At 57.3% G+C, this 16,076-nt stretch overlaps 1 protein-coding gene across 1 annotated transcript; it reads right to left on the reverse strand.

The window, feature by feature from the left end:
• Positions 1-795: 795 nt before the first annotated feature.
• Positions 796-6,652, reverse strand: AMBP (alpha-1-microglobulin/bikunin precursor). The gene is made up of 10 exons (XM_014949719.1): positions 6,449-6,652; positions 5,674-5,816; positions 5,319-5,395; positions 4,727-4,840; positions 4,134-4,235; positions 3,550-3,587; positions 2,608-2,686; positions 2,351-2,518; positions 2,000-2,176; positions 796-946 (listed from the first exon to the last, which is right to left on the reverse strand). Exons 1-10 carry the CDS (start codon positions 6,557-6,559, stop codon positions 915-917), a joined length of 1,041 nt encoding a protein of 346 aa, XP_014805205.1. The 5' UTR covers positions 6,560-6,652; the 3' UTR covers positions 796-914.
• Between the last annotated feature and the right edge of the window lie 9,424 nt (positions 6,653-16,076).

Consider the following 16,076-nt stretch of genomic DNA (forward strand, 5'->3'; position numbering starts at 1 on the left):
CCTGCCCCGCAGCATCCCTTGACCCCCTGGTACCCTCCCCAAACCACTTCTGATCCCCTGCTGGGACCCCCTTAGCTCACCTGTGACCCCCATCATCCTTGTAATCCCTTCCTGGGACCCCTATAGGCCCTCCCGAATCCCTGTAGTCCTCTCCTGGGACCCCTATAGCCCCCTGTGATCCCCACAACTCTTGTAATCCCCTTCTGTGACACCCCCTTTTTCCCCTGTGACTCTCACAACCCCGTAATTCCCTCAAGTGACCCCCAATAATCCCCCTGTGACCCACTGTAACATCTGTAATTCCCTGCTGTGACCATCCACAGACTCCTATGACCCCTAAACCCCACTGTCTCCTCCTGTGACCCCTCAGGGTCTCCTCTGATACTCTTGCTGTAACCACCCCCATGATCCCCATCCCTCCCCATGATCCCTGCCCTGGCCCATGACTGGCCCCCCTGGTCCCACCGTGCCTTTCCCGGTATGACCTCCCTGCAGCAGCAATTATTCCCCTTTGCTGCCCCCTTCCTGCTGCCTGCCACGGGCCCGTGAGAAATAGGGGCCTGAACCCCACCCAGCAGGACGCCCTGGGCCCTCCGGTGTCCTGTTGGTCACCCCAGCACAGCATGGGCAGAGAGCAGCTGAGGCAGGGACACAGACTCCATGGGGAGCACCCAGCAGCCCCGCAAAACTGGGGGACACCCCATAGCCGAAGCCAGCGAGGACCCTGCGGTGTCCCCTGGCCCTCCTGGACCTCCCACACCCTGCTCCCCACCGGCTCAAGGATGGACACTGGGCTTGTTGGTCACATGAGAGACATTTACTGCTGGAGGCATCTCCTGTGCCGCCGCTGGCAGCTCCTGGCACCTCCTGCTGGGCTCCCGTGCTGGGTGCCGACAGCTCATCCTCCAGTTCCATCAGTTTGACAGACGCAGAAACTCCTCATCCTCTGCAAGTGAAGAGACACAAGGAGTGACAGACAGACCCACAGACCCCCTCCTCGCCCCATGGATAGACACCAATGGCTGATGCTTCCCACTTTGTCCCTGCTGACTGTGGTGGGAGAAGTGGTCTGGACCCTCGATGCATCCCGTGCTGTCCTGGGATGTCACTTTGTGTCCCATCACCCACCATGGTGGCATTAATGAACTTTTGATTGATGACATGGATAATAAAAGATGAACTCTGCCCTAAGACACATTATTCTGGCCCCATTTCCCATCTGTGGGGGCACGGTGCACCCTCAGCTCCTGCCCCTCTGGGAACTGGCTTGTCCAGGACTAGCTATGGTTGAAGATGCCTGAGCTTCTCTGTGAGAAGATTTCCCCCACCACGACCCCGAAAACCTGCTTGTTAATCCATGCCAAGGGCTGAACAGTGCCTGTTGTGCCTCCCAAGGAGGTTCAATAAGGAAACCCCTGTGCTGGCTAGAGCTGGAGGGCCTGTCAGGTGGTGCATGGTCCTTATTTGATGTCAGGTTCCCTACATCCCCCCAAATCTTTCAGCCACTCTTCCCCCAGTGGCATCCCCTGCCCGGAGGCTGTCACCTTCACCACTCCCCACTGCACCCCAGCCTGCTCGGGGCCATTCTCCCTTTTATGAAGACCATTTTGAAGTTCATTCATGGCCTCAGGACATCTGCAGGCTATACAGTCCCCCTCTGCGATGCTGCCTCTAGATTAATGACCTTATCCCTCAGTCTGTCAGAGTTCCTGATCCCAGGCACACCACAAACCCACCCCAGACCCATCCTGGAGCCATAACAAACCCATCCCATGCTTATCCCAGGTCCAGGACAGACCTATCCTTGACCCATCCAGACCCAGGACAGCCCCATCCCAAAGCCATCCCAGACCCAGGACAACCTCATCCCGGACTTATCCAGACCCAGGACGTCTGTCCCAACCCCAGGCAGACACAGCACACTCAGACCCAGCCTGGGGCAGGACAGAAGGCTGCTGCCCTGGCACAGCACGGTGTGGTGCGGGCAAGGTGTGGGTACCTGCCAGCAGAGGAGCCCCACAGTACTCCTTGCACTCCTTCTCCGAGTAGAACTGGTTCCCGTTGCCCTTGCAGCCTCCATAGTTGAACGTGATGCACTTTCCCTGAGCGGCGTCAAAGGCCCAGCGTGTCACAGGCTTCTGGCAGGGACCCTGGACGATGGGCAGCCTGCAGGCAGCTGTGGGTACAGGGGGGGCTGCTCAGAGGGCAGGAGGCTCAGGGTCTCCACACCTCTCATGTGGATGACAGACACGTAGGGTTCAAGGCCATTCTCAGACCCCCTCTGATGCCTCAGCAAAGGCATCTTTCATGCCTGTGCTCCAGCAGGATGTCTCCTGGTGGCTCCACTCACCCTCCGTCCGGCATGCCTGCAGGCACTCCTTCTCCGAGTAGAAGTTGTTGCCGTTGCCCAGACAGCCGCCGTAGAGGAAGGCTTCGCAGGCCATGGAGGAGGAGTTGTAGAAGAAGCGGGAGAGCATCCCGCTGCAGGGCCCAGGGTCCCGGCTCAGCCGGCATGAGTCTGTGGATGATCATGGCATGGGCTGTCACAGGAAAACGGGGATGCAAGGCAGGGGACACCCGATGCAGCCCCCCTCCCCTGAGACATACCTTCCTTATTGCCCATGTAAGGAGGCAGGGGTCCTGCAGCCGAGCCCTCCTCGGGGGGCAAGACCGCTCTCCGCGCCCTCTGCATGGGGAGGGAAGCACAGAGCTGCCGTCAGCCCCTGCCCGCGGGACCTGCTTCCCACCCCATCACCCCTGGACCCCCATTGCCCCCAGGATGGGCAATGTCTGGGGCAGCTCTGCTGGGTGCTGCAGCCCATCCAGGCTCCAATCCTTCTTGGTGCTCCCAGCACATCTCCAGTCATTGATCTTGAGTCAACAGGCTGTGATCTGTCCCACTTCATGATCTTCCCAGCCCCGTGCTCATCCTGGGTGGGCACCAGGATCATGTATTTTGAATAAAGACACCCAAAGTGCCCCAGTCATGACCTCTGCTGGGGACATGTCTCTACTCTCACTGATGCAAGGTGGTGTGTTGCCTGTCCTGGAGTCAACTGGGTTGTTTCTCCTATGAAAGCCCCATTTCCTCTTGAAAATCCTTCTAAACTCAACACTGTCGGGTGACTGTAGCTGAAGGATCAGTGAGGCACTGAGCTGCCTCCCCATCCCTGGAGGGAGCACCCACAGCCAGGCAAGGAGACACCAGGCTCCACATGCAGCAACTTTCACCCCGTGAAAAAAAACAGAGTAGGAAAGGACAGTTGCCTTCCACTTGGAAACAAGCCCACCTCGTACCCACCTGGCCCCTAGGACCCTCACCCTGCAGCCTGTGCCTGCCTGTGCCCCCATCCTCACAAAATGAAAAAGCAAAGCCCATCAGCAGAGATGAAAGAGCATCTCCCAGGGCAGACAGCAGAGCTGCTGCCCAAACAACATGTCCTGCCCACAGACTCTGATCCTCAGACACCAGGTCTCCAGCAGGCTTGGCTTGGAGAGGATGTTGCCAGCCTTGATCTGTCTCAGGAGGTCCTGAGCTGGACCACTCACCTGGGAGGCAGTTGCAGTCTCCTGAGGAATGCATTCACCTGGCCCAGATGACAGGAGAAAAGATCAGCAGCATGAGAGGGGGAGCATCCTGACAAACTCAGCTCACTGTGGTCCTGCACTGTTGACACACAGGACTCCAGGGAAAGGGATGCCCTCCCAGTTTTACCGTGACGTTCTTCCTTTCTTGCTGCTTTACACCTCCCACTTGTAGGAGCATCACCCTACAATCCCCACACCCACCTGCATCATGCTAGTGCCTTCTGAACTCCAGGCTGAGCAAGGAGCTCCTCAGGTCCTGGGAGCACCCAGTCATGGGATCTTGAGTGTCCCCGGGTGTCCTATGCCCTCATCCCGCTACAGCATTGTGGGGTGAGAGCATTGACCTGACAGCCCAGCAAGGACTCCACTTACTGGGAGCCTAACTGATACATGGCATTGTCTTCTTCACATCCCGTCCTACCAAAGCCCTCCGTCCTGACCATCCCCACTTCTCCCCAGCTTTGCACACTGAGAAGGAGCAGCCCCAGTGCTCCGGCATGCTGGGGGATGGCAGTGGGGGAGGCACATGCCTTGTGCTGGGTTACCTCTCTTGGCCAGGATGAAGATGGAGTCTGCAGGGATGCCTGTCTCTAGAGCCAGTTGGTGGAAAGACTCGATGAGGTCCTCCCGTAGCTCTGGGTTCCTCCCTGGGCAAGGGAACAGGCTGTGAGCAGGGTTAGCATGGGAGGGGCTCTGCATGCAGCCCCCCAACCACCCACTGACCTGCAGAGCTCAGACAGCTACAGGCAAGCCCAGTATCTGCCTCCTGGTCCTACCCAACCTCTCCTCTGTTGTTCTTGACCAGCCTTGACCAAGAGGTTGGACAGAGTTGTGTTAACACTTCTCAATCATGAAAGTGACATCTCATGCCACTTCAGGACCTAGGTTTCTTCCAAGCAGATATTTCCACCTTCATCACAAACAATGGGCTGGTTTGGAAAGTCATTGTGTGATGTGGCTCTAAGCTGAGCCATAAGACCTCTGCAGTGCTGAAGATGAGCTGGTCCAAGGCACTAATTCCAAAGCCATGGTCAGTCCCTCAAGGCCAAGGGACCTCAGGGAACCTTGGCTGGCATTTCTGAGCTGCACTGATTTCCTCTAGAGCCTGCTTGCCCACAAGTGCCATAGCCAGACGTACCGTACAGCTTCAGGGTGGTGCTTGGCCCAAAACTGCTTTTCTTCTTCATCAGAATGACAGCATATTCTTCATAATTGGTGCGGAGCACATAGGACCAGATAGACACATCCCATTCTGGTGAGACAGAGACACAGGGGATATCATTCCTGCCCCTCAAGGACAAACAGGACAGTGTAAGATAATCCCAGAGCCGGGGGCTGAAATCAGGCAGCTAATTGAAGAAAATAGCTGATTTTTGGGAAACAGATGAACCTGAGTCCCTTTAGGCTCACCAGCCTCTTCTTAGTCGGGGAGATAGGAAACCAAGGGTTGCGGACAACTGAGATACTGCCAACACCCCTGAAATGTGGCTGGTGGGAACCTGCCCCAGCTTGGGCCCTTGGGGACAGGATATATCTGCTGGAATGTCTCACAGTCCCGTGCCTATGCAGGGACAGGGGTGAGACAGCCCCTTTCCCCGGTTTGGCTGGAAAGGACCCAAACTGTGGAGTGGTTTCTGAGCCCTGCTCTCCTTAGCCCCGGCACTGGTTCCCATCACCCAGCCACGTCGCAGCTCTCGGGGCTGAGCAGCTCGGCAGCGAGCCCAACTTACTGGCGTTATAGTAGGTGTATTTGCCGGGAGTGCTGGTTTTCTGGTACTCTCCTGAGATTCGCGTGCAGTCACCTTGCCTGGAGGGAGAAGGAAAACAAGCAGCTGCTTGGAGTGATCATTTTTCCCGGTTATTGCACAAAAATCATCTCTGGGTCACCACGGCCATGGCATGCCACCCCCAAAATCCTTCTACCTAAGTCATTGGGTATTTGAACCCAATGCAGCCCCTCCTCAGGGCTCTGATGCCAGCCAGAGCAAGCAACCCCCGTGTCTTGTCCCAGCCCCCAGGAGACAACGTATGCCTTGGTGGGGTGGCTTTGGGAGAGGCTCAAGCAGCCATGGCAGTGCCCCGTACCGCAGCCTGGTGCTGGTGGTGCTGATCTGGTCGGCACTGGGGCCAGGGCCCAGCACCAGCGTGCCCATGCTGAACTTCTCCTTGTAGTTCTTCATCCACGTGCAGGTCGTGCCAATGGCGATGTCGTACCACTTCCCATACATCTGCGGGGAGAAGAAAGGGACATCTCCACCATGAGCCCTCTCCACTGAGGTGGGGCATCTCTTAGTTTTCTGCAAAGCTGAAATATTCCTGGCTCAGGGAAGAACTGGCAGGTGATGGCGCAGGGTGTTGAGGCCAGAGCTGCCGCAGGATTTGGGAATTGGTTCAGCACCGAGCAGGATTTTCCTGGGTCCCCTGACAGGAGGCAGGGCTGGAGGCATCAGGCTGGAATCATGTGTCCTGGGGGAGCCCAGACCCAGGCACACGTGTGGGGCTGTGCAGAGCCTGGCAGGGGACAGGACTGCCTGTAGGACATCTTCTGGGCACACTGCATCCCGTATGAATCCTGCACTCTGGGACTGCCTGTGGAGCCCTGCCTGCACCTCTCAGGCTAGGCAGATCAACAGAGGTCTCATGGAATTCACCTACCCCAGCTGCTTTGCGAGGTGGTTGCCGGGGTGAGGCCATCCCGAGGGTGGCACCCTCTGACCAGCACCCAGGGACGGCCACAGTGCCAATGCCTGTCCCACACAGTGTGACACGGGCATGGCTAAATATCTCCCTCCTTCCTGGAGGAGAAGGAAATAAAGTTTTCCCTTATCCCCAGAATTAATGGACCGCAAGCCGCCATTACCCGCTCAGCCTCAAAATTCTCCTGCACTTGGATATCCTCATCCTCGTTGCCGACGGGTGTCCCTCTGGCCACAGCAAAGAGGAGGAGGGAAAGGAGACCCCAAAACATCATGGCTGGTGGCTTCGGAGTGCTGCTGAGCCCCAGCACACCTGCGGGATCCCGGACTCTGCTGTCCCCACTGCACAGCAGCGTGACCTTCAGACTGTGGCCAGCAGGGCCGACCAGCCCAGCGAGGGGGGGCCTGCTGGGGGAGCGTGGGGCAGCTAGTGGCCCTGCCTGGCCCCAGCCATGTGGCCCCAGGGCTCACCGTTGCCTCTGGCAGCAGTGGGGATTTGCAGAGAGCTGATGCAGTGTGCAGGATGGGAGACGAGCACCCTCCTGCTGCACCAGGCTGAGCTTCTTACCCTCGCCTGTTCCTACACCACCATTTGGCCCAGATGTGGGGCCAGGACCTGCCCGTCTCCTTTATTCTACCTTGGGATTCATATTCCTGCTCTGACATCCTGCAAAGAGCCCTGATGGTGCATCCAGATCTGGAAGACCATACCAGCCCTGCAGGGAGGAGAGGACTGAGGGGTACCCAGTGCTCACCCCAGGCTGCCTAACCCTGACCAGTGTCCATGGGGAGCAGAGCCCATGCTGCCTGCTCCTCTTCCGGACCCCCTTTCTCTGGGGGTCCCAAGCCAGTGGCCAATGCCTGGGTGTCACCCACCCACAGCTGAGGGTCCCTGGGCCCATCAGGCATTGGAGGCGCTGGGCATGCCGTCCCTCCCCACCACTGTTTGCCTTTGCAGGATGATTAACTGAAACCAAACAGCCCCAGGGAAATGGCAAACAGAGCAAAGGGCAGCAGCCCCTCTCTGGGTTGGCCCCCGGCCCAATATTTGCAGAGAAGGGCCAGAGCCAGAGACACCCTTGCAGGAGCCGGCCGGACTTTCACCCCTCCTCTCCACTGTGGGCCACCAACGGGCCCTTTGCGTAGGACTGATGTGTGCGCTGCCCAGCCAGCCACACCGCCTGCCCGCTGCCTGCCTGCCACTGCCTGCCTGCTGCCTGCCTGCTGCCTGCCTGCTGCCTGCCCTCTGCCTGCTTGCTCACTGCCCACCGCCTGCCCTCTGCCTGCTTCCCGGACTCATCCCCATGTCTCCTGGGACTCCTGGGAGTGTGGGGTCTCACAGGGAGGGGGTGCCCGCATGCCACACACATCCTTAGTCCCAGAGAGCGGGTGAAGGAGGATGGGTTGCTGCGGGAGGGAGTGATGGGGATGGCTGGCTGGGGACACTGGGCCTCCTGGCCTCAGCCAGGGACCAGGAGCAGGAGAGGCGTTGCTGAAGGCACCTCAGAAAAGAAAACTTCTGCTGGGCTGCTGGGGAGGCAGTGGTCTGGGCTGGGACAGTCCTGGGCATCTCATCACTCACATTTCTTTGTGTCACATCTGGGGTGCCCTCAAGAGCCGGGGTGTGGGGCAGAGACCCCTTCAATGAGCCCACCTCAGTAACCTGCCCTGTGCCTCTCTCTCTGCGGGAGAGCCCGCTGCGGCCCAGAACCAGCCCTGGGCTCCAGCCCCCCCGAGCTGGGGCTGTGGGACGCCGGGGCCGGCCTGGCGGTCCCTCCCCGCGCAGGGGTCCCCGCTGCCCCCGGCCTCTCCAGCGCTAGGTGGCAGCCGGCGGTAAGGAATGGCAGCCCGGCCCCGCTCCCGGGCCCCGGGCCCGCTGCAGCCCCGGCGGGCGGGGGGACCCCGCTGTGCCCCCCGGGACGGCCCTTCCTCCGGCGGCGGGGCCCCGGGCAGCGGGGGCAGCGGGGGCTGGCAGCGATGGGCAGCGGGGACCGGCCCGGGGAGCTTTACGAAGCCGGAGGGGGTGCCGGGTGCCGGTGGGGCGGGCAGAGCCCGGGCGGCCCCGGGGCAGCGACAGGTACCGGTCAGTGGGGCAGCACGGGCCGCCCCTGCGGGGAACGGGCCTCCCCACGGCGCTCGGGCACAGAAACACCCTGTGGGGGCACATGCGCCCACCATGCGCCCATGGGTGACGGTCCCAAGTGTGAACAACGCAGGACGCACTCCTAAATGGAATCACAGAATGGTCCAGGCGGAAGGGACCTCCAAAGGCCATCTAACCCCCAACCAGACCAGGTTGCCCAGGGCCTCGTCGAGACTCACCTTGAATATCTCCAGGGAAGGGGCCTCAACCACCTCCCTGGGCAACCTGTTCCAGTGCTCCACCACCCTCACAGTGAAGAATTTGTTCCTAAGATCCAATCTAAATCTGCCCTTCTCCAGCTTAAAGCCATTGTCCCTCATCCTGTCACTGCAGGCCTTTGGAAACAGGTTCTCCCCAGCCTTCCTGTAGCCCCCTCAGGTACTGGAAGGCTGCTATTAGGTCTCCACGGAGCCTCCTCTTCTCCAGGCTGAACAACCCCAGCTCCCTCAGCCTGTCCTCGTAGCAGAGGTGCTCCAACCCCCTGATCATTTTCGTGGCCCTGCTCTGGACCCGCTCCATCAGGTCCACGTCCTTCCTATATTGAGGGCTCCAGACCTGCACACAGTGCTCCAGGTGAGGTCTCACCAGAGCAAAGTGGCAGAATCTCCTCTCTGGACCTGCTGGCAACACATCTCTTGATGCAGCCCAGGATGCGATTGGCCTTCTGGGCTGCAAGTGCCCACTGCCTGCTCCTGTCCAGCTTCTCATCCATCAGCACCCCAAGTCCCTTTCCTCAGGGCTGCTTTCTAATACCTCATCCCCCAGTCTGTGTTGATAGTGAGGATTCTTCTGGCCCAGGTTCAGAGCCCTGCACTTGCTCTTGTTGAACCTCATGAGGTTCACCTGGGCCCACCTCTCCAGCGTGTTCATATCTCTTTTTTTTTCCTTTTTTTTCTTGAAGGAATACCATCCAGAGGGACCTGGAATGTGCACCCTCTTTTGGGACCAGCCTGCTTTACTGGGAGCACACATGCTCCATGTTGGGACCTGGCAGGAGAGGTAGGAGCATGTGTGACCCTAGCATTAGTTGTCCTTTCTGTGGCTGCTGCTTGGCTCCTCTCCTCCTGCTGCTGGTGCTGGGGGGAGGCAGGGGGGCTGCTCCCTCCCAAAGGATGAAGCTGGGGAAGCTGCAGGCCTGGGGCACTCTCAGCCTGGTCCTCTCCTCTTCTGTACACCTGATCACAGAGTGTGGCTGCGACCACGGGCCCGTGGGCACCATCCTCAGCAGCTGGACTGGCTGCAAAAGTCAGCTTGTTCTCATGTCCTGTGCCGAGAAAGGCCAGGGAAGGGCTGCAACCCCCCATCCCCTTGTTCACTTCTGAAAACACACTCACTGTGCCCATCCCCGTCCCTGAGACTGCCACTGCGTTTGTACCAGGATCACTTAATGGCTGTTTTGGCAGGGACTGGGATGGACAAACCCCCCACGCTGCCAGAGCACAGGGCTGCGATGGAGCCTCTGCAGGGCACAGCTCTCCAGGGAGGGGGCTGCCGGGGTCCCACGCAGGGGAGCAGCCGCTGGGCCAGGCGGCTCCAAGTGCCCAGGAAGGGATGTTCCTGCAGAGTGCTCTGGCTGGGAGATGGGGAAGCATCAGACCTGCAGGAGCTGTGGGGCGCGGTCAGCTGCCAACTTGTAGGAAGTTTAGAAAATGCTTTGGTTTCACACCAGTTTGGACAGAAACCAAATGTAGGGAGAAACCAGCAGAAAATTCCCGCAGACCAAATTCCCCCAGCCCAACCGGCGCTGAGAGGCCCCGGCCCCCAGAACCCCCCATGTAGGGGCATGGTGGGGCAGGCACAGGGGCAAGAGGCATGACAGAACCTGGGGGACCATCAGGCACAGCGAGCACTGCCCCAGAGCCACATTCCCTGACCTGGTGGCTGGTGGCACATCAGGCAGAGGTGAGAGCCTGCAGAGGTGAGAGCCACCAGGACTCAGTGTCCAACAGTGGAAAAAGAAGATGCTATTTATTTACCTAAGCCTGGCTCTCTTCCTCTCCCACTCTCCCCTGGCTGTATTACAGGTTAGAGGATACCTTCCTGCCTAGTCCTTTCCATGTCCCTTTAAGAACCTGTTGCCCACAAACTTGACCAGTTCCTTTCTGACACTGCCTGTGTTGCTTGGCTCCTTTTCCCCAGTGGTAGCAAGCTCTAGACATTCAAACCAGCTATGTAAAGAAGTTTTATCTTCTCTGTTCTAAATTCATCACCTGTTGGGACTCCTTACTCCGAGGACTGCTGGAGTACTACAGCTTCATGCTCACCTTGTCTACCTCCTTCATGGTTTTGCAAGCCTCGGTCATATCCTTCCTTGATCTTCTCCTTTCCAAACAGGGGAGTCTCAGCCTTTCCAGTCTCCTCCCATACAACAGGCGCATCATCTCCTTGGTTATTACAGAGCAAGTCCAGAGAAAGTCGACTCCTCTCTCTCCTTCTTGAGCTGTTAAACCAGAGCTCAAGCATACAGCACTCAAGGTGAAGGCTCACCAAGGTTTTCTACAGTTTCTACAAAACACTTTCCATGTTGTTCCCAACACTCTTCTTGCCCACTGCTGCCAAGTAACAGTTCTCTGAAATCACCAAGCCAGTGATGGCTCCCAGCTGTCTCCTGAGTTTAACCACTTGTCCTGAGCTCCATGCTGATGCCACGCTCTGATTGCTTCTCCCTTGAAGCATCACCTTCATTTCTCTACACAAAAGCTCTCCACCTACCTTTATGCTCCTCAGTCTTGTGAGGTCCTTCTGAAACCCTTTGCCATCAACACAGCCTTTGACCATCCAGAAGAGCTCAGCGTCATCTGTGAACTTGAAGATTTCCTTGTTCACTCCCTTTTTCTGGGGATGGATGAACATGTAAAATATAACACCTGTCCCAGGGCTGGTCCCTGGGAAACCTCACTGCTGACTGTGCTCCATCCTGAAGAGTGACTGTTCGGCCCTATATGTTGCTTCTGATCCTTCAACCACCTTCCAGTTCATGGAAGAGTCTTTCTTCTACTCCCACACTAAGTATTTTTCTTTGATAATCTTTGGCATGATACCTCATCAGAAACTTTCTGACAACCCAGACAGATAATGTCCTCTGGATCCTCTGTATTTGAGACAGGGTCCACCCTTGCACGTGCTCTACCAGCTTGTTTTCAGCTCCATGCTCAGCCACAAGCTCCACAATCCCACCCTTCTGTACAGGCTCTGCTGTCTCACTGGTGCTACAGCAAGGACAATCTCCATTTTCTAGTTCCCAGCACCGCATTTCCATAGCTGAAAGTTTCCCCATCCACCAGCCTGCTGCCTGGTTATAAGAGCAGCTACCACACTACAACTTCTATGATTTCTCATATGATTTGCTTATGTCCCCAGACATGAGCAACACCATCTGTCCTGGGGACATGCTCATGGCCAGCTTGTCCTGTCAGTCTGGGGCTTCCTCTAGATTTACTTCAAATTGGTCTGGCTTTCCTGGGCCACCTGCTGCAGCACGTGTGCCAGGCCTGGGATCTCCCCACCATTGTTGGCCAACAGGGAAAAACACTGAGCTTCTTCGTGGGGCCTCATCATCCTGAAGGTCCCATTACACCCTGGGCGCCCCCTCAGCCCTTAGTTGGCTTTCTACCTTTTGATGGTTTAAGGGTACGTTCTTTAACCAATTGTAGCATTTTTTTCAGGGTGCTCTGCCTATCCATTTTTAGCTTTTTAGTCTCCTGTTTTCATAAGAACTGCCATTTTTTGTGGACTTCCCTGTTCTCTCATAGGCAAGCTTTCCATTTCCTAAACATCAAGGTTTTCCATAGTACCTCCAATTAATTCTCCATCAAACCAGGAGGAGGCTGTTGAACCACCTGAATTTCTTTTTGAATTGTGGCACACATTTTACCCAAGCTTCTCATGCTCTATTTAACACCCTTCAGGTTATGTTTACAATTTTGGGGTTTGGTGTATTTTTTGATAGTATGCCCCGTTTCTACATAGTTCCCTTTCCTGAACTAGTTATGGGATATACCTGGCCCTCTCTGTCCCACTGCACTGTTAAACTTAGTAATGTGCTCTTCAATATGGGGCAGTTCCCCCAGTACCTCTTAAGCCTGGTCCCAAGCACTCAAGATCCAGCCCAGGACAGCATCTTTGCTTGTGGGTTATAGACCTCATCCCTTTGAGAGGCTTCATTTACTGCAGCCACGAAGATGGTCTGCACATGGGGGGAGTGATCTCCCACCTCTGCTGTCTGAGCTTGCACGTTCTCTAGTCTCACTTAATATTTCCAGATGACTTGCTGTTCTCATTGTGTGCAATCTGAATTTTACCTTTTTATTATTAGAACCTGGGATTTCTTCACACACTTTTTCCTATACTGTTTCACTCTACGTAACCTCCCCTCCTAACCATACCCCTCCTCTGTCACACCTATGAAGCTGGTAGCCAACACACCACAGCACCTCGGTGGTTACTCTGCTTCCCCCAGGTCTCTTTGTCCTGGTGCACAATGCCATCATGTGCTGCCAAGCTTTCCATTTCCCTTGTGCTCCCAGCACCAGTGTGAAAGCAGTCCCAGCTCTGCCCTTGCTCCTGGGCCAGCTGTCTGGCAGCGTCAGAGCTCAGCACCTTTCACTTCTGCTTCATGTCCTGCAAACGCTCTGAACATCCAGAGCCTGGTTTTGTCTCCCAAATGCCTTTTTGTCGCAGAGCTGTGGTTGTGCTCCCACCTGAGTCTGCCCAGGCTGTGGCCTGGGGAAAGTCTCTGTTTGCATTTGATCAGGACTGGTCAAGTTACAGTTTTAAAATAGCTGCAGTTAGGGCTTTAAAATAACAGCTTCCAGGAAGGGAGCTGAGGCTGCAGGCACAGGGGTTTTGGGGGTTTTTGGTTTTGGGGGGTCGTGTGTCCTACAGCCCCTCTGCCCAGGAACAGCATCCTACCCAGGATGCTCATGCTCTGCAGCGGGTTTCCTTTCTATGCTCCACAAACCTGCCTTTCCTCCTTCTTCACCTCCTCCTTCTCTTCCTCCTCCTCCTCCTTACCCACTGGGTGCTCCTTAGCTTGGGGGCTCTGCTCCTATCCTGAGGTTTTTGAGGTCCCTCATTCCAGCCCTGGCAGAAGGGAGTCTCTGGGCCTTGTATTGAGGGTCAACACCCCACAGCACTTGTGGGGCTGGTCAGTAGACCTGCTGGAGGTTTGGGCCATGCTCAGCAGTCATCTCCCCTGCTTCAGAGTCTGGCTAGTATGCCAGGTGCTGCCTGTGTCTCCTTGCACTGGGCTTGCCAGACCCATGCCAGCCAGGAGGGTAGGCAGAGGTGGTGGTCCAGGGTGGGTGAGGACTTGCAAAGGGGCGCGGGTATCATGGAAACCTGAGAGGATGCTGCCTTGTGTCCTATGGGTGACAGAGTGCTTTGGAGCACATTGTGGGATGAAGACAAGTTGCAGGACAAAAGCAGGCAGGTGTACCAGCATGGCCTGCACATCTCTGATGTGCTGCAGAAAGAACGGTTGAGTGTTCAGCAAAGGGCAGAACAAAGAGGGGCAAAGGCTGGACTGGGGAGGGAGGTGCAACCCAAATCTGGGGACTGCAACAAATCCCTCCAGGCTTACAGAGTTTTCCCTAATGGACACAGGTTGGGACTGGCTCCATCTGTGGCCCAGGCACTCGTGTCCTGCTCTGAGAGTGTCCCTGGGCATCCACCACCCGTCAAAGCTGGATGGCAGCTGGAGACCTGCCAATGCAGACCTGCTGGGCTGCTGATCAGTGACACATGACCCATGGTGCCTGTGCCTCCAGGCTGAAGCCCAGACACATCTGGGTACATGGATCAGCAAGAGGGGTGGATGGTAGAGCAAGGGAGCTGCTGGGATAGCTGGTTCTCTAGAGCCCTGAGGCTACACAGGTGCCCTTTGGGACATCCCTGGGGCTGGCTGCATGGGTGCAGAAGGACAGAAGCTCCACCTTGGGTGGAACTGTCTGTCTGACTGGGGTCGCACTTGGAGCAGGGTCTGAGTGTAGAGGTGGCATGGCTGTGTGTCTGTCTGGGAGGTCTGTTGACATCCTTAGGTTGGGGTGGGATGTGCCGCTGGGTGCCCCTATGTGGTGTGTGTGCTTTGAGCTGCCCAGTCACTGTGTCTCCAGCCAGAAGCATCAGCCCAGGCACCTCCATGCCCAGAAATGTGAGGACACCTGCCCATCTGCCCACAGGTGCCTGCACAGGTCCTTCCTCTGCCTGGCCACTGGCCCTGAGGCTGCCCTCTCCACCCCAAAGCCCCAGGAGACCCTTCCCATGCATGCCTGGGGGACGAAGCCACCGTGTCCCCATCCCAGCTCCCCGTCCCCGAGCCACCCGCTGCTCCGGCTGCCCAGCCGTACAGATGGCTGCTCTGCCGCGCCGGGTCGCAGCCTCCACCCTCACGTGCGGCTGCTTTTTGTGTCCCTTCTCTCTGCGCGTCGGCCTCACCCCGTCCCTCTCGCCCCTCCGCCGTCCGCGCCCCCCAGCGCAGCCCCCACCGGAGCCAGCCACACACACAAGTGAACTTTTCTGCGTTTTCCAGCAATTAAAAAGAATAAAGCAACAGTTGTCTCCAGGCAGGGCATGGATCCTGGTGACCCTGATTTTCTGTGTGGCTGGGCAGGGTGAATGGGGCTATTGAGACCCCGATGACTGGCATCTCCACTCCAGGATTGTCTCCCCTTCCAAGTCCCCCTCCCCGCGTTCTCCTCCTCCCTACCCTCCTCCCCGCTTTTAATTTCCTTCCTGGAGAGAGCTGCTCATCCCCTTCCCATTGGCCAAAGGCCTGAAAGGGAATGGAGGAGACAAGGGAAGGATTAAAGACGCTCTGCTTAGGAGCAGGCAGCCTGAATACAAGATGCACCGGCTGGGAAAGAATGGGGGCTTAGTGGGGCACCAGATCAGACCCGCCTCCACTCCATTCAGCCCGACCTGCATTCCTGCATTGCTAAGCAGGGACCTTTCTCCCTTGCTGGCCCATCAGAGGGACACCCCGGACCACTGTCCCACCTGCTGCTGCAGGTAGACCTTCCCGGGATAGTCCCACCACGCTGCAGTCCCCTTGGGGTGCAGCCACACTGGGGGACAGCAACACTAGGGTGCTTGCAGGTCACTTGAGTCATCCCTGTGAGGATAAGGAGGCAGCTGGGGCATCCCTTGGGCCAGCCTGGCAGCAATGTGGGGCAATTCGGGTCTCCGGGAGGTTCACATCCCTCGCCCCAGCAGAGCTATGGGCCTCGTCCTGCAGGGTTGGAGTTTAAGGCAGGCACCACTGCTTTGGTGCTCAGAGGAAGGCTGGAGCCTGCAGCAGGGTTAGACCTGTGCTTGCCCTCCTGGAGAGGGACTGGGGCACTCCCAGCCACAGCCTTGGTGTCAGAGATGGTGGTGCCCCACTGCTTGTTAACCATGTCCTCTCGGGCACAAAAGATCCCTCAAAAAATCCAAGGGTTTTCATTGCCTCTCCTGTAGCCTTCAGGGTGCAGATGGGCCATGGATTCATCCCTCCCACTGACCCCATTTACCCCATTCCACAGTGTGTGTGTGATGAAGGACTTGCCACGCTTTGGTCTTTGGGCTGCTCCAAGGGCAGGTCTGGGGCAGGGTGGATTTTGCTGCCCCTTGGGAGGGGCTGGAGCAGAGCAAGGTGGTGGAGCATGGGCTCG

This window comes from Calidris pugnax, unplaced genomic scaffold (genome assembly GCF_001431845.1).
Source record: "Calidris pugnax isolate Ruff unplaced genomic scaffold, ASM143184v1 scaffold192, whole genome shotgun sequence".
Classification (NCBI taxonomy): Eukaryota; Metazoa; Chordata; class Aves; order Charadriiformes; family Scolopacidae; genus Calidris; species Calidris pugnax.

Bases quoted from the DNA above. Each gene is read 5' to 3' on its own strand.
- AMBP (XM_014949719.1), bottom strand. From the start codon at position 6,559: ATGATGTTTTGGGGTCTCCTTTCCCTCCTCCTCTTTGCTGTGGCCAGA. The intron at 2,519-2,607 runs GTATGTCTCAGG...GATCATCCACAG, and splicing joins TTACATGGGCAATAAGGAAG to ACTCATGCCGGCTGAGCCGG. The intron at 2,177-2,350 runs GTGAGTGGAGCC...CTGTACCCACAG, and splicing joins GCAGGCATGCCGGACGGAGG to CTGCCTGCAGGCTGCCCATC.